This window comes from Saccostrea cucullata, unplaced genomic scaffold (assembly GCF_032062105.1).
Source record: "Saccostrea cucullata isolate Sc308-1 unplaced genomic scaffold, CSIRO_AGI_Scuc_v1 ctg217, whole genome shotgun sequence".
NCBI lineage: Eukaryota > Metazoa > Mollusca > Bivalvia > Ostreida > Ostreidae > Saccostrea > Saccostrea cuccullata.
Window position 1 is genome coordinate 161,725 of NW_026936638.1, and position 23,181 is coordinate 184,905.

General features: G+C 33.5%; 1 protein-coding gene and 1 long non-coding RNA gene across 2 annotated transcripts; one reads left to right on the top strand and one right to left on the bottom strand.

The window, feature by feature from the left end:
- Window positions 1-2,962: 2,962 nt before the first annotated feature.
- LOC134246044 (uncharacterized) lies at window positions 2,963-3,603 on the bottom strand. Its single transcript, XR_009987566.1, has 3 exons — window positions 3,580-3,603; window positions 3,316-3,365; window positions 2,963-3,196 (listed from the first exon to the last, which is right to left on the bottom strand). It is a non-coding gene; the product is annotated as an uncharacterized LOC134246044 (long non-coding RNA).
- Window positions 3,604-13,298: 9,695 nt separating this feature from the next.
- LOC134246065 (osteoclast-stimulating factor 1-like) lies at window positions 13,299-22,402 on the top strand. Its single transcript, XM_062728325.1, has 9 exons — window positions 13,299-13,446; window positions 13,702-13,748; window positions 14,415-14,529; window positions 16,715-16,806; window positions 17,118-17,234; window positions 18,360-18,438; window positions 18,771-18,860; window positions 19,188-19,657; window positions 20,676-22,402. The coding sequence occupies exons 1-8, from the start codon at window positions 13,395-13,397 to the stop codon at window positions 19,241-19,243; spliced, it is 648 nt and encodes a 215-aa protein (XP_062584309.1). The 5' UTR covers window positions 13,299-13,394; the 3' UTR covers window positions 19,244-19,657; window positions 20,676-22,402.
- The last annotated feature ends 779 nt before the right edge of the window (window positions 22,403-23,181 follow it).

Here is a 23,181-nt window from a genome sequence, read left to right on the forward strand (position 1 = left end):
AACTCTAACAAACTTCCAACAAGTAATTCTAACGTAAACCTCTAACAAATAACTCTAAAAAATCTCCAACAAATAACTCTAACTTCCAACAAATAACTGTAACATAAGCCTCTAACAAATAACTCTAACAACTTGAACAAATTTCCAACAAATAACTCTAACAAACTTCTAACAAACTTCCATCAAATAACTCTAACAAACTCCAACAAATAACTGTCACAAACGTCCAACAAATAACTCTAACATAACCCTCTAACAAATAACTCCAACAAATAACACTTACAAACCTCCAACAAGTAACCCTAACAAACCTCTAACAAATAACTTTAACAAACTTCCAACAAATAACTCTAATAAACTTCCAACAAATAATTCTAACATAAACCTCTAACAAATAACTCTAACAAATAACTCTTACAAATTTCCAACAAATAAATCTAAAAAACCTTCAACAACTAACTCTAACAAACTTCCAACAAATAACTCTTAACAATATCCAACAACTAACTCTAACAAACTTCAAACAAATAACTTTAACAAACATTCAACAAATAACCCTTACAAACCTCCAACAAATAACTCTAACAAACCTCTGATAAATAACTCTAACAAGCCTGTCACAAATAACTCTAACAAACCTCTAACAACTAACTCTAACAAACTTCTTACAACTAACTCTAACAAACTTCTAACAAATAACTCTACTAAAACTACTAACAGTCTGCTTAATGTTGTGTGACACGCCTAGTGTGTTGGCGTTAGTGTCTGTGTGCTTGTCACCTCTCGCTTTCAGCCATCACCGCTGGCTAGCAGCAATGCGAAAAGGGAGGAATTTTTATGTCTTCCCCAGCCAGTACATAGCCTCTCCACAACAAGTCCTATGCGATGCCTCCACGTGGAAGCAGACGGATACTGGGCACCTTTCGGTCCCAGGCTAAGTTCGCAAGGGCGCACTACCTTTAACATACACCTCTAACAAATAACTCTAACAAATTTTCAACAAATAACCCTAACAAACCTCAAACAAATAAATCTAACAACTTCCAACAAATAACTCTAACAAACTTCCAACAAATAACTCTAACAAGTCTCTAACAAATAACTCTAACATACTTCCAACAAATAACTCTAACAAACTTCTAACAAATAACTCCAACAAAACTCTAACACCTCTTGTAAAAATTTTATTTTGTTTCTGTTTTGTCTTTATTTTTCTTTGTCTAATCTTCTCTGTTTTCTCTTTGCCGGGACTTCATCGTTGGAGATGGTGGACTTGGTGGTGGCTGGCTCTTCATGGTTGGAGATGGTGGCATTAGGACTTGGATGAGGCTGGGCATATTGGATTGGAATAGCATGCCAACAACGCTGGAATGGAGGTACTTCAAGAATAACAGAGGTAAGATCTACCAAACCTCTAAAAAATACCTCTAACAACCCCACAACAAATAACTCTAACGAACTTCCAAAAATTGCTCTAACAAACCTCTAACAACTAACTCTAACAAACTTCCTACAAATAGCTTATCAAACCTCTAACAAATAACTCTAACAAACTTCCAACAAATAATTTAACAAACTTCCAACATATACCTCTACCAAACTTCCATCAAATAACTAACAACCTTTAATAAACGTCCATCAAATAACTCTAACAAACTCTAACAAACTCCAACATATAACCCTAACAAACCTCTAACAAATAACTCTAACAAACCTCCAAAAAATAATGCTAACAAACCTCCAACAAATAACCCTAACAAACCTCTAACAAATAACTCGAACAAATAAGTTTAACAAACTTTCAACAAATAACCCTTACAAACCTCCAACAAATAACTCTAACAAACGTCTAACAAATAAGTCTAACATACTTCCAACAAATAACTCTAACAAACTTCCAACAAATAACCTTAACAAACTTTCAACAAATAACCCTTACAAACCTCCAGCAAATCACTCTAACAAACCTCCAAACAAATAGCTGTAACATTAACCTCTAACAAAAAACTCAAAGAATCTTCCAACAAATAACTCGAACAAACTTCCAACCAATAATTCTAACGTAAACATCTAACAAATAACTCTGACAGACTTCCAACAAATAACTCTAACTTCCAACAAATAACTCTAACATAAGCCTCTAACAACTTTAACAAATTTCCAACAAATAACTCTAACAAGCTTCTAACAAACTTCCATCACATAACTCTAACAAACTCCAACAAATAACTCTAACAAACTTCCAAAGAATAACTCTAACAAACTTCCAACGAATAACTCTAACGTAACACTCTAACAAATAACTCCAACAAATAACACTTACAAACCTCCAACAAGTAACCCTAACAAACCTCTAACAAATAACTTTAACAACCTTCCAAAAAAATAACACTTATAAACTTCCAACAAATAATTCTAACATTAACCTCTAACAAATAACTCTAACATAAACCTCTAACAAATAACTCTAACAAACTTCCAACAAATAAATCTAACAAACCTCCAACAAATAACTCTAACAATCTTTAAACAAATAACTTTAACAAACTTCCAACAAATAACTCTAATAAACTTCCAACAAATAATTCTAACATAAACCTCTAACAAATAACTCTAACATAAACCTCTAATGAATAACTGTAACAAACTTCCAACAAATAAATCTAACAAACCTCCAACAACTAACTCTAACAAACTTTAAACAAATAACTTTAACAAACTTTCAACAAATAACCCTTACAAACCTCCAACAAATAACTCTAACAAACTTCTGTTAAATAACTCTAACAAATTTCCAACAAATAACTTTAACAAACTTTCAACAAATAACCCTTACAAACCTCCAACAAATAACTCTAACAAACCTCTAACAACTACCTCTAACAAACTTCTTACAACTAACTCTAACAAACTTCTAACACATAACTCCACTACAACTACTAACAGTCTGCTTAATGTTGTGTGACGCGTCTAGTGTGTTGGCATTAGTGTCTGTGTGCATGTCACCTCTCGCTTTCAGCCATCACCGCTGGCTAGCAGCAATGCGAAAAGGGAGGAATTTTTATGTCTTCCCCAGCCAGTACATAGCCTCTCCACAACAAGTCCTATGCGATGCCTCCACGTGGAAGCAGACGGATACTGGGCACCTTTCGGTCCCAGGCTAAGTTCGCAAGGGCGCACTAACTTTAACATACACCTCTAACAAATAACTCTAACAAACTTCCAACAAATAACCCTAACAAACCTCAAACAAATAACTCTAACAACTTCTAACAAATAACTCTAACAACCCTCTAACAAATAACTCTAACAAACCTCTAACAATTAACTCTAACAAACTTCCAACAAATAACTCTAACAAACCTCTAACAATTTACTCTAACAAACCTCTCATAAATAACTCTAACAAACCTCTCATAAATAACTCTAACAAACTTCCAACAAATAACCCTAACAAGTCTCTAATAAATAACTTTAACAAACTTCCAACAAATAACTTGAACAAACTTTCAAAAAATAACCGTTACAAACCTCCAACAAGTAACTTTAACAAACCTCCAACGTAAAACTCTAACAAACCTCTAACAAATAACTCTAACAAACTTCCAACAAGTAATTCTAACGTAAACCTCTAACAAATAACTCTAAAAAATCTCCAACAAATAACTCTAACTTCCAACAAATAACTGTAACATAAGCCTCTAACAAATAACTCTAACAACTTGAACAAATTTCCAACAAATAACTCTAACAAACTTCTAACAAACTTCCATCAAATAACTCTAACAAACTCCAACAAATAACTGTCACAAACTTCCAACAAATAACTCTAACATAACCCTCTAACAAATAACTCCAACAAATAACACTTACAAACCTCCAACAAGTAACCCTAACAAACCTCTAACAAATAACTCTAACATAAACCTCTAACAAATAACTCTAACAAATAACTCTAACAAACTTCCAACAAATAAATCTAAAAAACCTTCAACAACTAACTCTAACAAACTTCCAACAAATAACTCTTAACAATATCCAACAACTAACTCAAACAAACTTGAAACAAATAACTTTAACAAACATTCAACAAATAACCCTTACAAACCTCCAACAAATAACTCTAACAAACCTCTGATAAATAACTCTAACAAGCCTGTCACAAATAACTCTAACAAACTTTCAACAAATAACCCTTACAAGCCTCCAACAAATAACTCTAACAAACCTCTAACAACTAACTCTAACAAACTTCTTACAACTAACTCTAACAAACTTCTAACAAATAACTCTACTAAAACTACTAACAGTCTGCTTAATGTTGTGTGACGCGCCGAGTGTGTTGGCGTTAGTGTCTGTGTGCTTGTCACCTCTCGCTTTCAGCCATCACCGCTGGCTAGCAGCAATGCGAAAAGGGAGGAATTTTTATGTCTTCCCCAGCCAGTACATAGCCTATCCACAAAAAGTCCTATGCGATGCCTCCACGTGGAAGCAGACGGATACTGGGCACCTTTTGGTCCCAGACTAAGTTCGCAAGGGTGCTCCGGAAGATCAGTCTAGAAAGCCTAATGGCTGGCAGTTCATCTAGAAGAGAAAACTGATCACACCCCAATTTGTTAGGAGACTCAATTGATATAAGTGCTGGCTATTTATTGATGCTATTAAGATAGAAGTGAACCTTTGTCCATTCTGATGTTGTCATCTTTCCTTCAGCAGTATGAGATAACATGACATTATGGCCCCCCACAAATCTTTCAAATTTAAACAATGAAAATTTAAATGATTCCAAATCAAGTTTATTGAATATATAGTTAAATGGGATTAAATTATTCATGAATTCTATTCATGAAATGTTCATGGAATGTTCATGAAGATCTCAGTATGAACTTATTATTGGATATTGTCAAATCATGAATTTTGATTCATAAAAGAAAGTTGATGAATATTCATGAATATTTTTTTCATGAATAATTTATGAATAGTCATTTTCATGAAGATTCATCATTTCAAGAATTATCCAATAAAAAGTTCATTGCATCTTCATGAACTGTTTATGAATATTATTTGTAAAAGTTATTCAGGAATGTTCATAAATGATTAAAATTCATGAACTGTTCATGAATATTCTTGCTTATTTGTAAACAAAAATGTAATATTTTTATTCATGCTTGTTCTTGAAAATGCATGAAGTCATGCAAAATGAATAAATGTAAAAGAAAATATTTTATAATACAGCATCTTGATTGATTGATTGATTGATTGTATATTGTTTAATGTCCCTCTCGAGAATTTTTCACTCATATGGAAATGTCGCTGTATGCCAGTGAAGGGCTTCAGGGGCTTTGAGTAGTGAAAGTTCTTTACCTATGTTTACGTCTTAGGTTTGACATGGCACCACGAACGAGAATCGAACCCGGGCCTCCCGATCATGAAGAGAACTACAGCATCTTGAAAGATTTCATATAGAATTTTTGTTCTCCAACCAAGATGAAAATAAAAGTAGAGATCTAAAGTTTCAAGAAGGGTGTTTTATACCAGTCATGGAATTTTATTAATTTATTAATTTATTAATTGCTACTGAAAGAATTAAATAATTCTTTTTTTCTTTTCACCAATGATTGTAAATAACTGTAAAGCTTTATATTTATCAGCTTATTTTGTTTTCATTAATCTACGGATTGTTACGTACATTATACTCAGGTGATCATAAAAGTTAACTCTGAGGTGAGCTTTGTAATCTTTTATTCAGTGAAAAATAAAATAAATATTTGGACACATGGGTTCTCTACAGGTACCCCACCTTTCTCCCACCTACACACACCTCTTTTTATGCAAGTGAGAGAATTATAAGCTGGCAATGTTTAAAATAAGACCCTTGCATTAATTTGACAAGTTGAAGAGGATATGGTGGACATTGTCTTTGTGGAAAAAGTAAATAATCTACCAGGGATTAGTGGAAAAAATTGGTAGATTTAAATGCATTGGTGATGACCAGACTCCCAGCATGTTGATTTGTCCAAGATTATGTGGAACTGAGCAGCCACAGCCATGTAGGAAGGAATTGGTTGAAAAACCTGGAAATGGCAGACTTATGGATGTTAACCTTCTTGACAGCAAGACTTACCGCAGTGGATAACGGTCACTGATCAGGTATGTAATATAATCAATGTTCCAAGACTATAATATTTGAAAAAGAAAAGCAAAGGAATATTTGATCCTTATTCTAAATTATATTTCATTTACATATAATATGTTTCTCACTTTTTCTTAATACATGTACTTCTGTTTTATACAGATAAATGTTGAAGAATTTGTTAATTTTCTACTTTATAGTGTTTTGATGATCGATTTGGTGACAGTATACCCAGTAGAACTCAAACTAAAGGTACTGTGAGCAATGAGCTCACTAAAAGTTAATTATGGGTGCAGGTCTAGCTATTACCAAGAAACTTTAAGGCTTTTATAAACCAAACTTGCACAAATGATGCATCAAGGGATGAAAACTCTCTAAATTGCTTCAGATGCTGGATTTTAATTACGTTTTTGTGATGAAGAACTAGTTTGAATTTTTTATATAGGTCTATTCCAAAGTATCAAATCAAAATTGCATAAGTTTTGCATTTTTGGATGTACACTTTTTGTTGGTTAATTGTGTGACTTTGCATTATTTAAAGACAACATTCGTTGAGGTGAGCTCTGTAATCTAGCTCTGATTACCTATGTTTTTAATTTGTGATTAGTCTGAACAAATTCACTAAAGAATTTACTGTACGTGTTATTCAGAATGTAAATCAGCATTTATTATTGATTTGATTAGTTCTGTAATGAAAGTACCTGTAAATGTCCATTGTTAAATTGTATTAAAATCTCAAATGCCAAAGTTTTGTGCAATTTCAAAAATCAAAACCAAATGTAAAAGAAAGAGAGAAAGAAAAAGAAAACATTGGAAAAGAATAAAAAAAAAAGACAAAACTAAAAAAGTCAAAAAACAAAGGAAATGAAACAATTAACATGAAAAAAAAAAAATAAAAAAGGCTCTAAAAACAATCAAAGAGCCAAAGAAAAGGCAGAACAGTAGAAAAAAAGCACAAAACTTTTAATGCTGCCTGCTTGAAAAAAAAAAATCAATTTCTTCCATTTGGGATTTGCATTTTTTCAAGCAGAAGGTTCCAAGCCCTTAAAAGCAGAGGAGATTAGTTTTTTGTGTTATAAGTTCACCCCAGTCACTTCAGTGACGTTTTAGCTCATCTGAGCTGAAAGCTCAAGTGAGCTTTTCTGATCAAAATTTGTCCCTTGTCTGTCGTTGTTGTTGTAAACTTTTCACATTTTCATCTTCTTCTCAAGAACCACTGGGCCAATTTCAACCAAACTTGCCACAAAGTATCCTTGGGAGAAGAGGATTCAAGTTTGTTCAAATGAAGGACCAAGCCCTCTTCCAAGGGGAGATAATTATGAATTGATGAAAAATTATTAAGGCATCTTTTAAAAATCTTCTTCTCTTGAACCATTGGGCCTGGAAAGATGAAACTGATGTGGAGGCATCCTAAGGTAGTGTAAATTCAAGTTTGTTCAAAGCATGACCCCCTGGGGTAGGGTGGGGCCACAATGGCTGATCAAAGGTTTACATAGGAATATAAAGGAAAATCTTTAAATATCTTCTTCTCCAGAACCACTGGGCCTGGAAAGATGATATTCATGTCTGGAAGCATCCTCAGCTAGTGTATAGATTCAAGTGTTCAAATCATGACCCCCACCCCCCACCCCCCGGGATAGGGCAGGGACACAATGGCTGATCAAAGTTAAAAATTACTTAGGAATTTATAGGATTTTTTTAAAAAATCTTCTCCAGAACCATTGGACCAGGAAAGATGATCCTCATGCATGTGGAAGAATCCTCAGGTAGTGTCATATCTTAGATTCAAATTTGTTCAAATCATGACCCCCGGGGGTAGGGCAGGGACACGTACAATGGTTAATCAAAGTTTTACATAGGAATATATAGGAAAAATCTTTTAAAATCTTTTTCTCCAAAACCATTGGACCAGGAAAGATGAAACTCATGTGATGGAAGCATCCTCAGGTAGTGTAAATTCAAGTTTGTTCACATCATGACCCCTGGGGGTAGGGCGGGGCCACAATGCCTGATCAAAGGTTTACATAGGAATATATAGGAAAAAATCTTTAAAAATCTTCTCCAGAACCACTGGGCCAGGAAAGATGAAACTCATGTGGAAGCATCAGGCAGTATATAGATTCAAGTTTGTTCAAATCATGACCCCGGGGGTTAATTATCATGCAAGCCGATCGATTGATCATCATCATGAAATTGAAAAATCTGACAGTTATTCCTTATATTTACATATGGTACGTATTGATTCCACCAATCCATGTGCTACAAACCGCACTTAATATTGTCTCTTATTTGTCCCGCCCTGCATGCACATGATTTTTAAGCCATGCCTTTCGATAAACCAGTGCACTGATGCCCGGGAAATAAAGTTCATTGACTATTTGTAATTTTATCTCAAACAAAGACATCGAAAATTTAAATATTATCTAATATTTGAGGCATATTCTGTTATTCCCTGCAGGGCTACCGTCAATATTATTTCCACCCTCCTGTGATGTCATAGATTTTGCAAAATCTGTTACTAGGGTCCCTCTCTTCTGGTACCTTATAGTCATCAGTCTGCCTGAATCCATCTGTCTGTCCGTTCAAGTTCTCTGAAGCATATCTTATCTCTTCTTGGCCTCATCTGGCTCATACTTCACCCACAGAGTGCTTTTGGATAAAGGGTATTCAGTGACCTTGAACCATATTTCTAACGTTGAGGTCATCTCGGAATTGTATGAAATATCCTTGTCTGGAGCATATCTTTTCTCCCCTGGGTCCGTTGTGGTTTATACTAATTACTCACAGAATGCACCCATCAACAGATGTGCAGTGACATTGAATAAAAATTCTAGGTCAAGGTACATAGTTTTAGACAGTAGTACAAGGTGCGCTTTTATTATTTATCCCCTAAATATTATCAAAAAGTTTTAATGTATAATACCGTACAGCGGGTTATTTTAGCGGGGTGCTAATTTTAGCTTATTTTGGCGTTTTGATGATAGACCGCTAAAATTTTAATCGCGAAAAATAGTCAATACTCATCTTAGTGTTAATCTGCAAACCGCTGAAACTCTGTGTCAGCTAAAATAAATTACGCCAAATTATTGGCATACCTTTGAGCACGCATAACGCCAAATTTTACACCCGCCAAGAAAACCCGCTATACGGTATGTACATGCAAACATCAAAGTGTTTGCACATTATTCGAACTTTCGAAGCAACTATTTATCATCTAAAACAACTCCAATATTAAATGGGAGCATGGAGCAATGTATTTGGAATATAATCTTTCAATTTCGGACTTAAAAAGTGATTAAGAAGCTCTAAGGTTTTTCCGGTGACGAAGTGAATATTATGCAGAAACCGACGAAAACCACCTGTCGCCATTGAATCGTAAACATGTAGTAGAATGTCATGCTTTGGGACTCATTCACTTGATTGGCGAACAGGTGTGATGAAGATACCGTCACGTGTTGAAAATTGCCTTCCATATAAGGTAGTGGTCTCGACCTGTTTAAAGCCTCTTGTCTGGAGCATATACCTGTACGAAACAGTCTGGGCGGCTTAGACACGGCTCAGGCTCGGATTCCGTCTCCAGAAACCCTTGCTTTTAGCACTCCTGCTCCTATGTAAAGTATGTATGGAAAGCCATGCCTAGAAGTAGTCGAGGCACAGATAAGGCACGGGATATTGGCCAAAATATTTAAATGAGATCACACGGTGTTACAAATTAAACCATGTCAGAAAGCCGTGCTAGTTTCCATATATGGACTCACAGATTCTGTAAACCCATGTCTGGAACCCGTATCCTTTTCCATATATGGAGACACCGAATTTTGGAAACCCATGTCAAAAAAGCCGTGTCACATACCATATAAGGAGTCACCGGATCTGTGCATTTGTCTAGATCTAGGTCATGGCCTTTAGAGAATCTTCTAGTGTAAATGTGGATGCCAAAAGGGTGACTGAAACCAAACTAACTTCACAATGCTTTACATTTTAATGCTTTAGAATTTTAAAAGTTAAAAATCTTATAAGAGTGCGCTGTCCATATTTTACTTTCTGTTAAAGATTTTTACTTTATCAGTTACAATCCATGATACTTAATTTTTAATTAAGATTTTAATGATAAAATTGTACAATTCAATTATAATTTAATCTCTAAGGCGCTATACTTAGTTTGCACAATCTGAGAAAGAATTTAGTTTAAATAAAACTAAATTCACAGTAGCACAGTGATGAGACATAAAATATATAGGGATAGTGAAAGTCCCACTAAAGTCATTCAAATAAACAAAGACTATTTCATCATGTTCATTGTCAACATTGCAATACAGAAAGATCTGCATGAAAATTGAAAAATTGACTTATATTTATTCTGTATTACACTTATACATGTACTGCATTTAGTGCAAAAGTGATGAAATCATCCCAGACTGACATAAATACTATTCCAACTGACATATATTAGTTTAATATCCTTTAACTAGAGCAAAAAAGACACATTCTTAGTTCGACCATGACCATGAATCCCTCCAATTTAATATTCAAATAAAGGAAGTTATGAGTAAGCATGCTCAGAAAAAGCCGTGAGATATAAATAAATAGTTTGAAGCAAAACCCGCTTGAGTTAAAAACCATCTCCGTTGGACATGGATTCTGTGCCTCCACACGGGTGTCTGTGATTGAGGATTCCTCACTTTCAGACACGGAATTAATCCGCGTGTCCGTGAATTGGAGACATGCAGATCCCATATGGCTTTTTAAAAACCCGTGCGGATACCATGCTTTAGCCGTGCCCAAGCTGTTCCTATTCTGCCTCGAGTATCTTCTCTCTCCTAGCTAATTGGCCCTGGAATCTTACTCATATTTGTATATTCTTCACCCACAGGGTGCCTATGGGTAAATAGTTTGCAGTGACTTTTAACCATGTTTCTAGGTCTACATTAAATTAAGGTCTAGCAGAATATTATATGAAAAATCCATGTCTAGTGCATATATTCTATCGATATAATCCCCTGGACCCATTGTAATAATTAATTGATATGAGTGCCACTCGCGGTTTTCAAGGTATGAATTTAGAGATCCATTAATTTATGTCCACCATAAAATGCAATTTTTCACATATATTAAATTACTAGTCTGAACAATTCAATCTTCATGCTGCAGCTATATATATGAAATCAAGTCCCCACGAACCAGTCGGTCTATTTTCCAAAGTAAACCATGAAAATTTGATTTTACAGTATATTTTATTTTTAGCTCACCTCAACGAAGTTGGGGGAGCTTATGTAATACCCTCGTTGTCGGCGTCCCAGGTTAAGTTTTTTGGAGCAGTTTTCTTTTTAAGTACTTCTATGTCCTATATTGATTAGACATGCATGGAAGATGCTTCTAGTGTGTTTCATTGTACCAGTCAAAGTTTCAGATGCTGCAATTTCAGCAAAGGAATGACCAGATTAATGTTTTTGGAGCAGGTTAACATTTTAACGTACAGTTTTTGGTGTAGGTCTCATTTCCAAGGAAGTATTAAGCCCTATGTTGACCAAACTTGCATGGATGATACATCTAAGGATGCATACTACCAGGCTTGCTTCGGATGCTGAATCTGACCTACATTTTCTGCATGAGTGAACAGGTTAATGTTTTTGGTGCAGGTCTCATTTCCAAGTAACTATAAGCCCTATGTTGACCAAACTTGCATGGATGATACATCTAAGGATGCATACTACCAGGTTTGCTTCAGATGCTGAATCTGACCTACATTTTCCGGTTGAGTGAACAGGTTAATGTTTTTGGTGCAGGTCTCCTTTCCAAGTAACTATCAGCCCTATGTTGACCAAACTTGCATGAATGATACATCTAAGGATGCACACTACCAGACTTGCTTCAGATGCTGAATCTGACCTACATTTTCTGGTTGAGTGAGCAGGCTAAAGGTTTTGGTGTAGGTTTCATTTCCAAGATACTATGAGCCCTATAATGACCAAACTTGCATGGATGGTACATCTTAGTATGCATACTACCAGACTTGCTTCGGATGCAGAATCTAAACTACATTTTCTGGATGAGTGAACAGGTTAAATTTTTGGTGCAGTGTTTATTTCCAAGTTACAATGAGCCCTATAATGACTAAACTTGCATGGATGATACATCTTAGGATGCATACTACCAGACTTGCTTCGGATGCTGAATCTGACCTACATTTTCTGGATGAGTGAACAGGTTAAAGTTTTTGATGCAGGATTCATTTCCAAGTAACTATAAGCCTTATGTTGACCAAACTTGCATGGATGATATTGTGATCTAAGGATGCATACTACCAGGCTTGCTTCGGATGCTGATTCTGACCTACATTTTTTCTGGATGAGTGAAGAGGTTAAATTTTTATGAAGGTTTCATTTCTAAGTAACTATTAGCCCTGTGTTGTGCAAACTCGCATGGGTGATACATCTTAGGATGCACACTAATGGACTTAATTAATTTGCTCCGTATGCTGAATTCCACATCCAGATAAATTGGACCAGGTAAAAGTTATGTGTGCAGGTCTATTAATACCAAGAAACTATAAAGCTTATATAAACCAAACTTGCCCAAATGATACATCAAGGGATGAAAACTCTCAAGCTTGCTTCAGATGCTGGATTTTAATCACATTTTCGTGATGAAGAACTAGTTTTTATATAGGTCTATTCCAAAGTATCGATCAGATCAAAATTGCATAAATTTTGCATTTTTGGATGTAAACTCTTTATTGGGTAATTGTGTGACTTTGCCTTTCTTAAAGACAACATTCGAAATGAGGTGAGCTCTGTAATCTCTGATTACCTATGTTTATGAATGGTGTTGCCATGATTACTAAAAATGAAAACTTCTCTTAAATTTCCTTAAATGCTACTCTCTTTTTTTCTTTTTATAGTTTTAATGATCAATTTCAATATTATTAATAATTGCTTTTAAACATGTTAAAAGTGCAAACTTATGATACTAATCTCTTCCTCTGTTAAAAATACAAACCAGTAGAGCTACAGTCTTGTCAGAGGCTTCTGGTTTTTAATTATATAAGTGCATGTGTATACCTATCAAGTATTTCTTATTTACCTTTTTTTTATTTAGGCCTTTTTTTCATAATGTGGGGGTATCGTCAACATCGGGCTCGTGTTCCGATATTTTATTTGTCGGGCTCGACATTCCTCGCTGCGTGTAAATAAAAATTCAGGAAATACTTCCTCTTCCCTGTCGAAGCCGATTTATATCTCTTTTTCTTCGTGCTTGCGGTATGACGTCCACGGCAAGACCCAGCAGGCCTCCTCCCCCTGTTCCAAAGCCAGGTAAACGTTACAGTCCTTTTCTCTGCGGTGGGGAGTCGTGTATTTTTTTTGTTCTATGCCTTTATCGATATGCATACACTGTAGATGTCTACTTACAATATATTATGTCCTGTTTGACACATTTAATTAAACTTACGCTATTGTGCAGTATTGTCCCGGTGCATTATTAATGTGTTATCTTCATAATCGTGATACTAGTGATATGTAGTATTCAGCTCTAGTATTAATTTCTTGTTTTTTTCTTTCTCACATAAGGTCATGTTAAGGTAGTGAGAGCCTTGTATCACTACGATGCTCAACAGGTAAGTAAATCAAAATAAAAGTAATTTATTTAAAATGTTCTCCTTATCAAGTTTCATGATGCAAGATTTTTTCCTTAACCATGTAACCTATTATGATTGGCAAAGACATGATGCATCTAACAATACTTAACATAATGTTTTATGAAATGCACAAATGTCTAGTTTAGCCACAGGCACTTGTTTCTGTAAGAATTTTTTAACCTGCTGCCAGCTGCAATGTAATAATAACACAAGATATCCAACTCCGAATTACTTGGCATACCCTCTTCCCCAGAATTGCACTCTGACATTTAAACTTTCTTAGCAAACAAAAATTTGGCAATCTGTTTATTACCATTGTCTCAGTTCTACGATAATTTATCTATACAACCATATATGCATGCTTGTCTTTTATTTTATCTCAGTCTGTAAACAGTGTCAAAACTCTGCTCTCTGACTGACAAAATGTACAATTTGTGTACACTTTATACACATTTTATTTACAAATTTATTTACAGAATTTACCATTTCTTGGGTTAATGACTTGATTATACTAAGCAACAAAAATAAAGCTAAAAAATAATTTTGTATAATTATTTATTCTCCCTAAGAGAGACAAGAAGCCTTACTATAGGATGTTTAATATTATCAGGTTTTATATTCAAAAAAAGACCATGTATTTTTTAGAGTGATGAATTGTCTTTTGAGGAAGGTGATACCTTGTATATTCTTGATATGAGCAACTCTGACTGGTGGAAAGCAAAGTGTGGAGACAAAACAGGACTTATTCCTAGTAATTACGGTGAGTCTCGAGAAAAGAAACTCGGAAATAAGTACTTAAATGTGAGACCTTGTTTTGGATTTGACACTTCTTTTAAGGAGTTTCAATGTAAAATAAAAACAAGGAACTAAGGGGAAATTGTCTCTTTTCTTGGAAAATTTATGATAAAAATCATTTTTTATTTTGGTGATACTTGCAAATATAAAGATGAAATACCGGTAGATGAATATAACATACAGTTATAGGTCTCAAAAAAGCCTTACAAAAATCTATCAATATGTCATATAACATAAACTCTTGGAAATTCTTGCAGAGGAATGATCTAGTGCCTTGGATACTGTAAAGTCACATATTTACTTGAGGTCAAATTTTCGAGGTTCGAGGAAAAAATATTGGTTTTGGGGAGATTTGATTTCATGATCGGAAAACCTTAATCTTTCCATCCCTCTAAAACAGCAAAAACTAAACCGCATATGAAAATTATTGATTACACAGTATGTAGGTAAACACAACAAGAGCCCTATGCAATGATGAAATAGACTTGATTATCATGCAATTACACAGTCAAATTTAGTGTAAAAAGAAGGCTACAAAGTACATATGTCTGTCAAATTATGACCATATAATTATGATATGTACTATTATAATACTATATTTAGGAACAAGATTACTAAAGCATCAATAAAAGTTACAGAATGCTAAGTTTAAATGAAATCCCTGTAACAGTAACTTATTTATTTGTAGTCTGTCGTGGTTATAATCTTGCAGAGAGTAGGAAGTTCATTTTGAACATGTTCAAAATGGTTTTTAATGTAAAAAATACATCTGGTAGTGATTGGTGGCAATAATCATAGTTTGAAAGTTCTAGTCAGATTTTTTTATGCCCTGCCATGAATATGGCGGGGGCATATAGTGTTTGTCATGTCCGTCTTCTGTCCTTCCGTCTGTTCCTCCGTCACACTTTGCGTTTAGCTCAGTTTCAAAGAAACTATCCAAGATAATTTCATCAAACTTCGTATGCTGATAGATATTGATGAGAGCTATGCAACTGCAAAAACATTTTTTTTTTTACCTTGACATTTCCTTTGACCTTGAACTCACTTTTCTTAAATTAGTGTTTATTTCAGTTTTACAGAAACCATTCAAGATGGTGTTATCAAACTTCACATATTGATACATACAGATGAGAGCTATGCAACTGCATCAGATTTTTTGACCTTGACCTTCCCTTTGACCTTGACCACACTTTTTTATATTAGTGTTTAGCTCAGTTTTAAAGAAACCATCAAAGATATTTTATCAAACTTCATATACTGATGAGAGCTTTTCAACTATATCAACATTCATTGACCTTGGCCTTTCCTTTGACCTTGACCTCACTTTTCCTAAATTAGTGTCAAACTTCATATGGCGATTTATACTGATGTAAGCAATTCATCTGCATCAATATTTTTGACCTTGACCTTTCATTTGACCTTGACCTCACTTTTTTTAATTTAGTGTCAACTTCATATGCTGATAAATACTGATGTACATATGTAAGCAATTCAACTGCATCATTTTTCAAGATATTCTGATAAATTTTTATACATATTTTCATGTTGCATTACTAATATACCCTCAGTGGGGCATTCATGTCCTATGGACATGTTTCTAGTTTTTATTTTTGTTGGTCATGTTTTACTTCCAGCTTAAATATTCTAGCTCCTTATCATATGTATAATATTTTATTTACTAATACATATTGACATTTATATTGCATATTTCCTTTTCATAATGTACCTATGGCATTTAAGTGGCCCTATTTTAAAATAACTATTTTAACTTTGAGAGGAAAAAATGAATTTGGTTCACTTAAAATGGGGTACTCGTAGAAGCCCAAAATTAGGTTGTGTCAGAGATTTTTGGAACTATGATATTAATGTATGACTATAATTAATTTATTGATGTGCCTGTAGTATATTGTACTCACACCTGGCATACATAAGTGTATATTTTGCTAGAAGTCAACATTCACGTGGTATTGATAATGCCTTATCATCATTCCACTTAAGTTTTGAAAGGACGATTCATTAACTAAATGTATCGAGCTAGAAAAAATATTAAGTAAAGGTATACATTAATGTTATATTTGAGAATTAACCAATACATGTAAATCTTTATTAATTTGTATCACATTTTATTACCATTATTCTCTTTGTTTCAGTGGACAAGAATACAGAAGTTATTGACTACCCTTTACATGAAGCAGCCAGGCGTGGAAATATTACTTTTATGAGGGAATGCATATCAAATAATGTAAGTAGATTAAATAGAGTGAAGCACTTTTAAAATGTTCTTTACATCTTAGTACCTAAATTAAAAGTTTCAAGTGTCATAAAGAGCCAGTTTAATCTATTATTACTTCATATTTTTTTAGGTTAGAAAATGAACTTTCAACTGGTTGAAATTGTTTTTTGTTTTTGTTTTTTTTGGAAATGTACACATGTCCATTATATTGAGGCTAATTTCGTGAATTTCCTACAATTTAATGTTGTTGTTTTTTCAATTTAATGGTAAACCACTTGGTAAGGACTGATTCCGACATTCAGCATATTTTTTTTTCCTAGGTTTCTGTAAATGCCCTAGATAAAGCTGGATCCACCCCTCTACACTGGGCAGCACATGGAGGACACATTGATTGCATGCAGATGTTGCTTAACTCCAAGTGTCAGGTCAACGTTCAGGTAAACCATTGAGGCTTTTAATTTCCTGGAGTATTTCCTAAATTAATTCAAATTGATCATTTAATATTAGTTAAGTGATTTCTAATTACAGATGGACAGGGTTTATATGTATTTATATTTCATAGTCTGTTGTTTTCCTGTTTGATTGAGTAAGAGGCAAAGGTTGTTATATTGTGAGCGAAGGTTATTAGGACCATGTCAAAGATGAAATGTCTGAGAGCCTTGTGACTAGAGGTAGAGACTCAAAGACATTGATTTATCACTTAAGAATATTGTTTTACATTTAAAAAATTGTTGCTGTATAAAACTGTACTAAAAAAAGCTAACATTTTCAAGCAGTCAGGAAAAATTTCAATGTTTGACTGCAGAATGAGATATAGGTCTGTCTATGAAATATTGGACCACATATGTAACAGAATTCGTCATTGAAATGTAACATCTAAATCTTGTTTGCATTTGTTGGTGTTTGACAGTAATAAAATTGACTGAATGTAGCCTCAGTGCTAGTAAGGAAATTTACATCAAAGAAGCCAGCACAAGATACTGTGTACTTAAAGAAGTGAGCTTCATATTTTAGCAGTTTTGGCATGAACGATGCACTAATTCATGAATACTGTGAAGAAAGCATTTAAAATTACAATACACAGCTCGGACATATGTAGCGCTTATTCATGGTTATGCAGTGTTTTCCCTAAGAACCGGCTACTGGCCAAATTGACCGCTTCAATTGACAAAAATGCCGCTTTGAAATAAAAATTTGTTGCAATCATTGTCCACAGAGTTTCTGTGTATAAACCTCAGCCCCCGGGCCTGTTACAATTGATCTCTAACGAAAATACTGGTTATGCCAACAATGCTATACTCAATGATTGCACTCAACTTTTAATACAGCACAAAATATGTACAGATACAGTATACCTTCACATGTAAAAGTTCACATTTACACCAGCAGTTGTGTTGTTTCCAGTTTGATGGGAATGATTCTTATACATGTATATCAACAGGTCATTTTACAGAGGATATTTGGAATAATTTTCTAGAATTGCATGTAACAATCAAGATTTTAAAGATGGATAATTCCCAGTTTAATAATGATAATATTTTGTTATTTTTTAATTTTCACAGAATAAGTTAGGAGATACCCCATTGCACTCTGCGGCCTGGAAGAATCATGCAGAGGCTGTCAAGCTGTTAATTGAGAAAGGTGAGTGTCTGTCAAATCATTTAGTTTAATGTGGTCAGATTTTTATGGTTTGAGTGGGAAAAATATTGCTTCAATGGGATTTGCTTTTGTGAAGTTAACATATGACCTTAGTCTAGTAATACATGTACTGAAGTTTGATAATTTGTATACATTTGTACATGTATTTCATGTATTTCACTAAGGACTTCATGTCTCTTTATTAAAAAAAAAATTGAACATTTACATCCCCTCCCCCTAAAAATTGATGATTCCTCGGTGTTAGTCCATGACAAAATGGACATGAATTTTATACGTCATTTACCTGTTTATTGGAAATTCTTCTTTATATTAAGGTGCCAGGGTGGATATTAAGAACAATGAGAACAGACTACCTCTGGATCTCACCAAAGATCCTGAATGTGCAGCTTTAATTAAACAAGCAGGTAAAGATTTTAAAATTGTTAACCTTAATTTTCTGAAACAATTTGTTTATTACCCGGTACCTCAAAAACATACATTTTAAATGTATATGTGTCAATAATATATGCTTGAACAATTTTAATAGAGCTTTTATTATAATGAATATGTTTAAATAATGATAAAGTCAATGAGGATGAATAAACTTGAGTAATTTTTAAAAAATAAACAAGTGTGATTTTTAATTAATGGTTAATTGAATACCATTAGTGATATTCTCGTTATTGTTTTTTATATATGTTTTTTTTAACACAAAAAATAGATCTCAACATTTACATTGTTGCTATTTCCAGCTGCTCCCAGGAATAGCTATACTAATGATTACGGGGATGACGAGGACTCGGATTAGAGAGACTTCATACTTTGATACAGTCTCATCATAATGGTGAAAACTTAGGTTGATTCCTAAAACTCCCAGCACGTTGTGCAGCCAGTGCTATGGGTACTCTTTGTAATACAGAGGCATTCTTTTTTTGTATGTTGGTGTGCAGCATTCCTGTTTTCATGTTAGTACTGTCACATGGAAGTTTAAATTTTATATTAGGTATATTTTTTTCACAAATTATGCATGAAAAATTCTTACAAGGAAGGTTTATTGGTGATTTAGTATTCGTAGTCACATCTTGGTTATTTCTCATGCTAGATTTGTATTTCAATGAAAAATTTTTTTGTATACAGTGCATACACATGTTTTCAAGAGCTATAAAGAGCAAATTGCATTTATTTTATGCAGTTTTAATGGTCATCTGTATTTTTTAGGGATGTCAAATCGGTCAATTTTCAATACTCGGTTACTCGGACGTTTTTCCGATCGAGTACCCGGGTACTCGGTAAAAGTGTAAATAAAATTGAAGACTGTAAAACATTGTAAACTCTTGTAGAAATGAAACCAGATGCACTGATAGGAGGCTTATCCGTAAATGTATTTCTGTTGTAATTATGAGGAGCACTTCGTGCCCGACGAAATTTAATATAACAATTTTTGAATTCAATTTTTTTATCAGATAAACATCAGAAATAAAATCATAAGTTGTTCACAGTGTTTTTGTTTAAAAAAAAATAATCTGCTCCGTAATTGTAATGTAACTCTTTGTCGCGTTTGACGACCACGTATCAGTCGTCAGAGCTACGTACAGAATCAACTTGAACTTGATCAACAGATCTAGAGCGGATCTACGATTTTAGTACATTTGTTCGATCCGAGATTTATATATTACGGGACGGTATTTTGTAGTTTGATGCAACGATGGACATCAGTTTTTTTTTTAAGTCTTTGTCTTCAACCAGTTGTATTGGCATGTAATCAAACACAACCATATCAACAATCGCATGTGTAATATCATCCGCTCTTTCCCGAGAATTTACGGCTTCTCGGAGAATTGACAAAATTATCTAATTTATTTAAACATAATGGATCTTAAACGATGTTCAGTGAAAACAAATAATTAAAGCCAAACAAAAAATAAGGGAAGAAGGCAGCCGAAGGTGAGAAAAGCCAGGTACCCCCAGGTACTTGGTCATGATAATTACTGTATAAACACTGCCACAGGGGATAACGGTCATTTAGAGTCGTAGTAAACCCTAATTACTGTATGTACAAGTGCAATGAACATTTTACGTTTTAAAACAAATTGTTTAATGCATTAACAAATAAGATTAGAAATATTCAAAAATATACATCCGAGTAACCGAGTACCGATTTTACTATTCGATACTCGGACGTTCGATCGAGTACCCGGTTAACCGGGTACTCGTTGACATCCCTAGTATTTTTGGTAGAGATCTTTGTATTTGTTGTGCATCTGTTAATATTGTCATGTAATTTATGCAACCTAACTATTCCATTGTCTTCCAGTAATGTTCAATAAAGTTATTTTAAAATGAAATGAATCTCAAATTACACAAAGTTTAAAACCAGGATTTCTTTAAATTATTAAAATCTTCAAGCATGTCCAAAATCAATTTTATTTTGGCCTTTTTTTTTTCAAATTGTAACTCTATGTAGATTTTCTGTATATTGTTTTACACACATAATTTGCTTATACCTGTATATGGGTCACCTAAAAAAAATCTCCAATTAGGTACACCAGTAATTTTTGTACATACCAGAAAATTATTTAACTTACAAACTTCCTGCACATGTCATTGTGTTTATATTTTTTTTCACTCATCTCCATTCAATATTGTCAGTAATTGATCCATGTATCATACTTATTTATTGAAATTATTGAAAAGTTAGTTTATCTAGTTATATATTTCCTATTAATGATTGGTGATTTTAGCTCACCTGAGCCAAAAAGCTTTTCTAAAATCATCTATGTATCTTTTCTTCCATTTTTAAGTAGTTTTCAGAAACACTTTCATTTTAAATTTGGTTGCCACCAGGAAAAAAAAGAATTTTTTTTTTCAAATATATCCCATTGGGCACTTTCAACCAAATTTAGTATGTATACATACATCTCAGTAGGAAACAAATTCCATATGGAGGAATTCAATGGTCGCTTCCTTTTGTCACGCAGGATATTTAATTAATATCAAGTAGTTTAATTGATTGTAAGATCCTCTTTCCTGCTGAGAATAATGACCCTATATTATTTATTGATACTTGTAATAGGAAGTTATATCTTCTATATCTGTTTTCGATCATTAGGAGAGGTTTCCTTATGTGTGGATTTTCGGTACCATTGTGAGATCCAATAAGTTTTCCAAGAAATGATTGCTTATAAAACTGATTTAAAGTTTCCTTGTTTATAAACTTCAGTTGCCTATGATAAGATGGGGACCAAATTAATGCATGCCTTTTGTAAAATCTTTAAGAAACAGAAAACAGCCATGAGTCCATGACTACATTTTGTCATTATACTAAATATGAGTACTCTTTACTTTTTTGGTTTCATGTCAAGATAATTTGAATTCTATCAAATTCAAACAATTTTTGATTCGGAGGATTTTGAACATTTTACAGACTTATATTGAAATATACCTTATATTGCAATGATGAATGTTTCTTCTTTTTTTATTTACTTGTGTATTTAATTGTTATACATGTAATACATTTTTTTCCTTTTGTTATATTTCATTAAAAAAAAGTTTAAAGTTCTTTAAAAAGTATGAAAAATTTTGTAGCATGTAATGATTTTTTTCCCTTCTTTAAAATGCAGATTTGGTAAATTTTTGCATTTCATTATGATCAAGATGTTATTTTCTTTCGCAATTCAAAGTTTAAAATGTTTACTTTAAATGTTACATCAGGGGCCAGATTCTTTACTTTATAAATGACCCTGCAGGTTTATACATGCATTTTTTTTCTCCAATATTTATTTAGTATTGTTTAGCATTTCTGTAAATGTAATAAATATTCAGATCCTTGAACAATTGCATCTAGTCTATAAAATGATACTCTTTGTCGTTGAAAGTAATGCCTACATGTGTAATGATAAAATACAATGAACTGTTTATTGTCTAATCAAGTGAAATTCAATACATAATAAAAATAATAGACTTAAAAGTGATAACAATTTTTATTGACTTGCAGTATCATTATTAAGTGCATGGTTAACAAAAATATGTGTTTGGAATGTTTGAGGGATATGCATGCCTTGGCTATATTTGAAGAGTTGCAGACCAAGTTTAGGTTGCATGGGATTTTAATCTTTTAATTGTCAGTCATGAAACTTGACTGATAAGAAATCAATGAAAATGACTTTTATATTATTCAACAAAATAAGTGGTCAAGATCAGGACTTGGTGTACAGTCAAAAATTTGTAAATTGAGTTTTCATACGTCAACTATTATTTTGCCCTTTACCAATCAAAAATCATTAAAATGTCCAAAGATGCATCAGCTGACAGCTAGATGATCTCATGCTTCAAAGTGTCCAAAATATGCCTCTAAAACAATTTAAAAAATGAATCCCTGCAAAACTCAACAACAGGCCCATGGGCCACATCATTCACCTGAGCACTGTGGCTAGGAAAAAAACAAAAATCAATAAATAAATTCATGTGGTCCCAACCTACCCCTAAAAGGCAGAAGGGGGATGATATGAATTAACTTGAATCTACTAAGCATACATATTTCTTTGACTTACTGTGGCTTTTATCCCTATAAGTTTGAACTTTCATTTTTGCCCCACTCTACCTTCAGGGGTCATGATTTGAACAAACTTGAATTTACACTACCTTAGGATGCCTCCTCATAAATATGACCAATCATGGCTTTGTTGTTCTACATCAGAAGATTTTAAAAGATTTTTCCAATATATTCCTATGTTAAATTTAAATTCC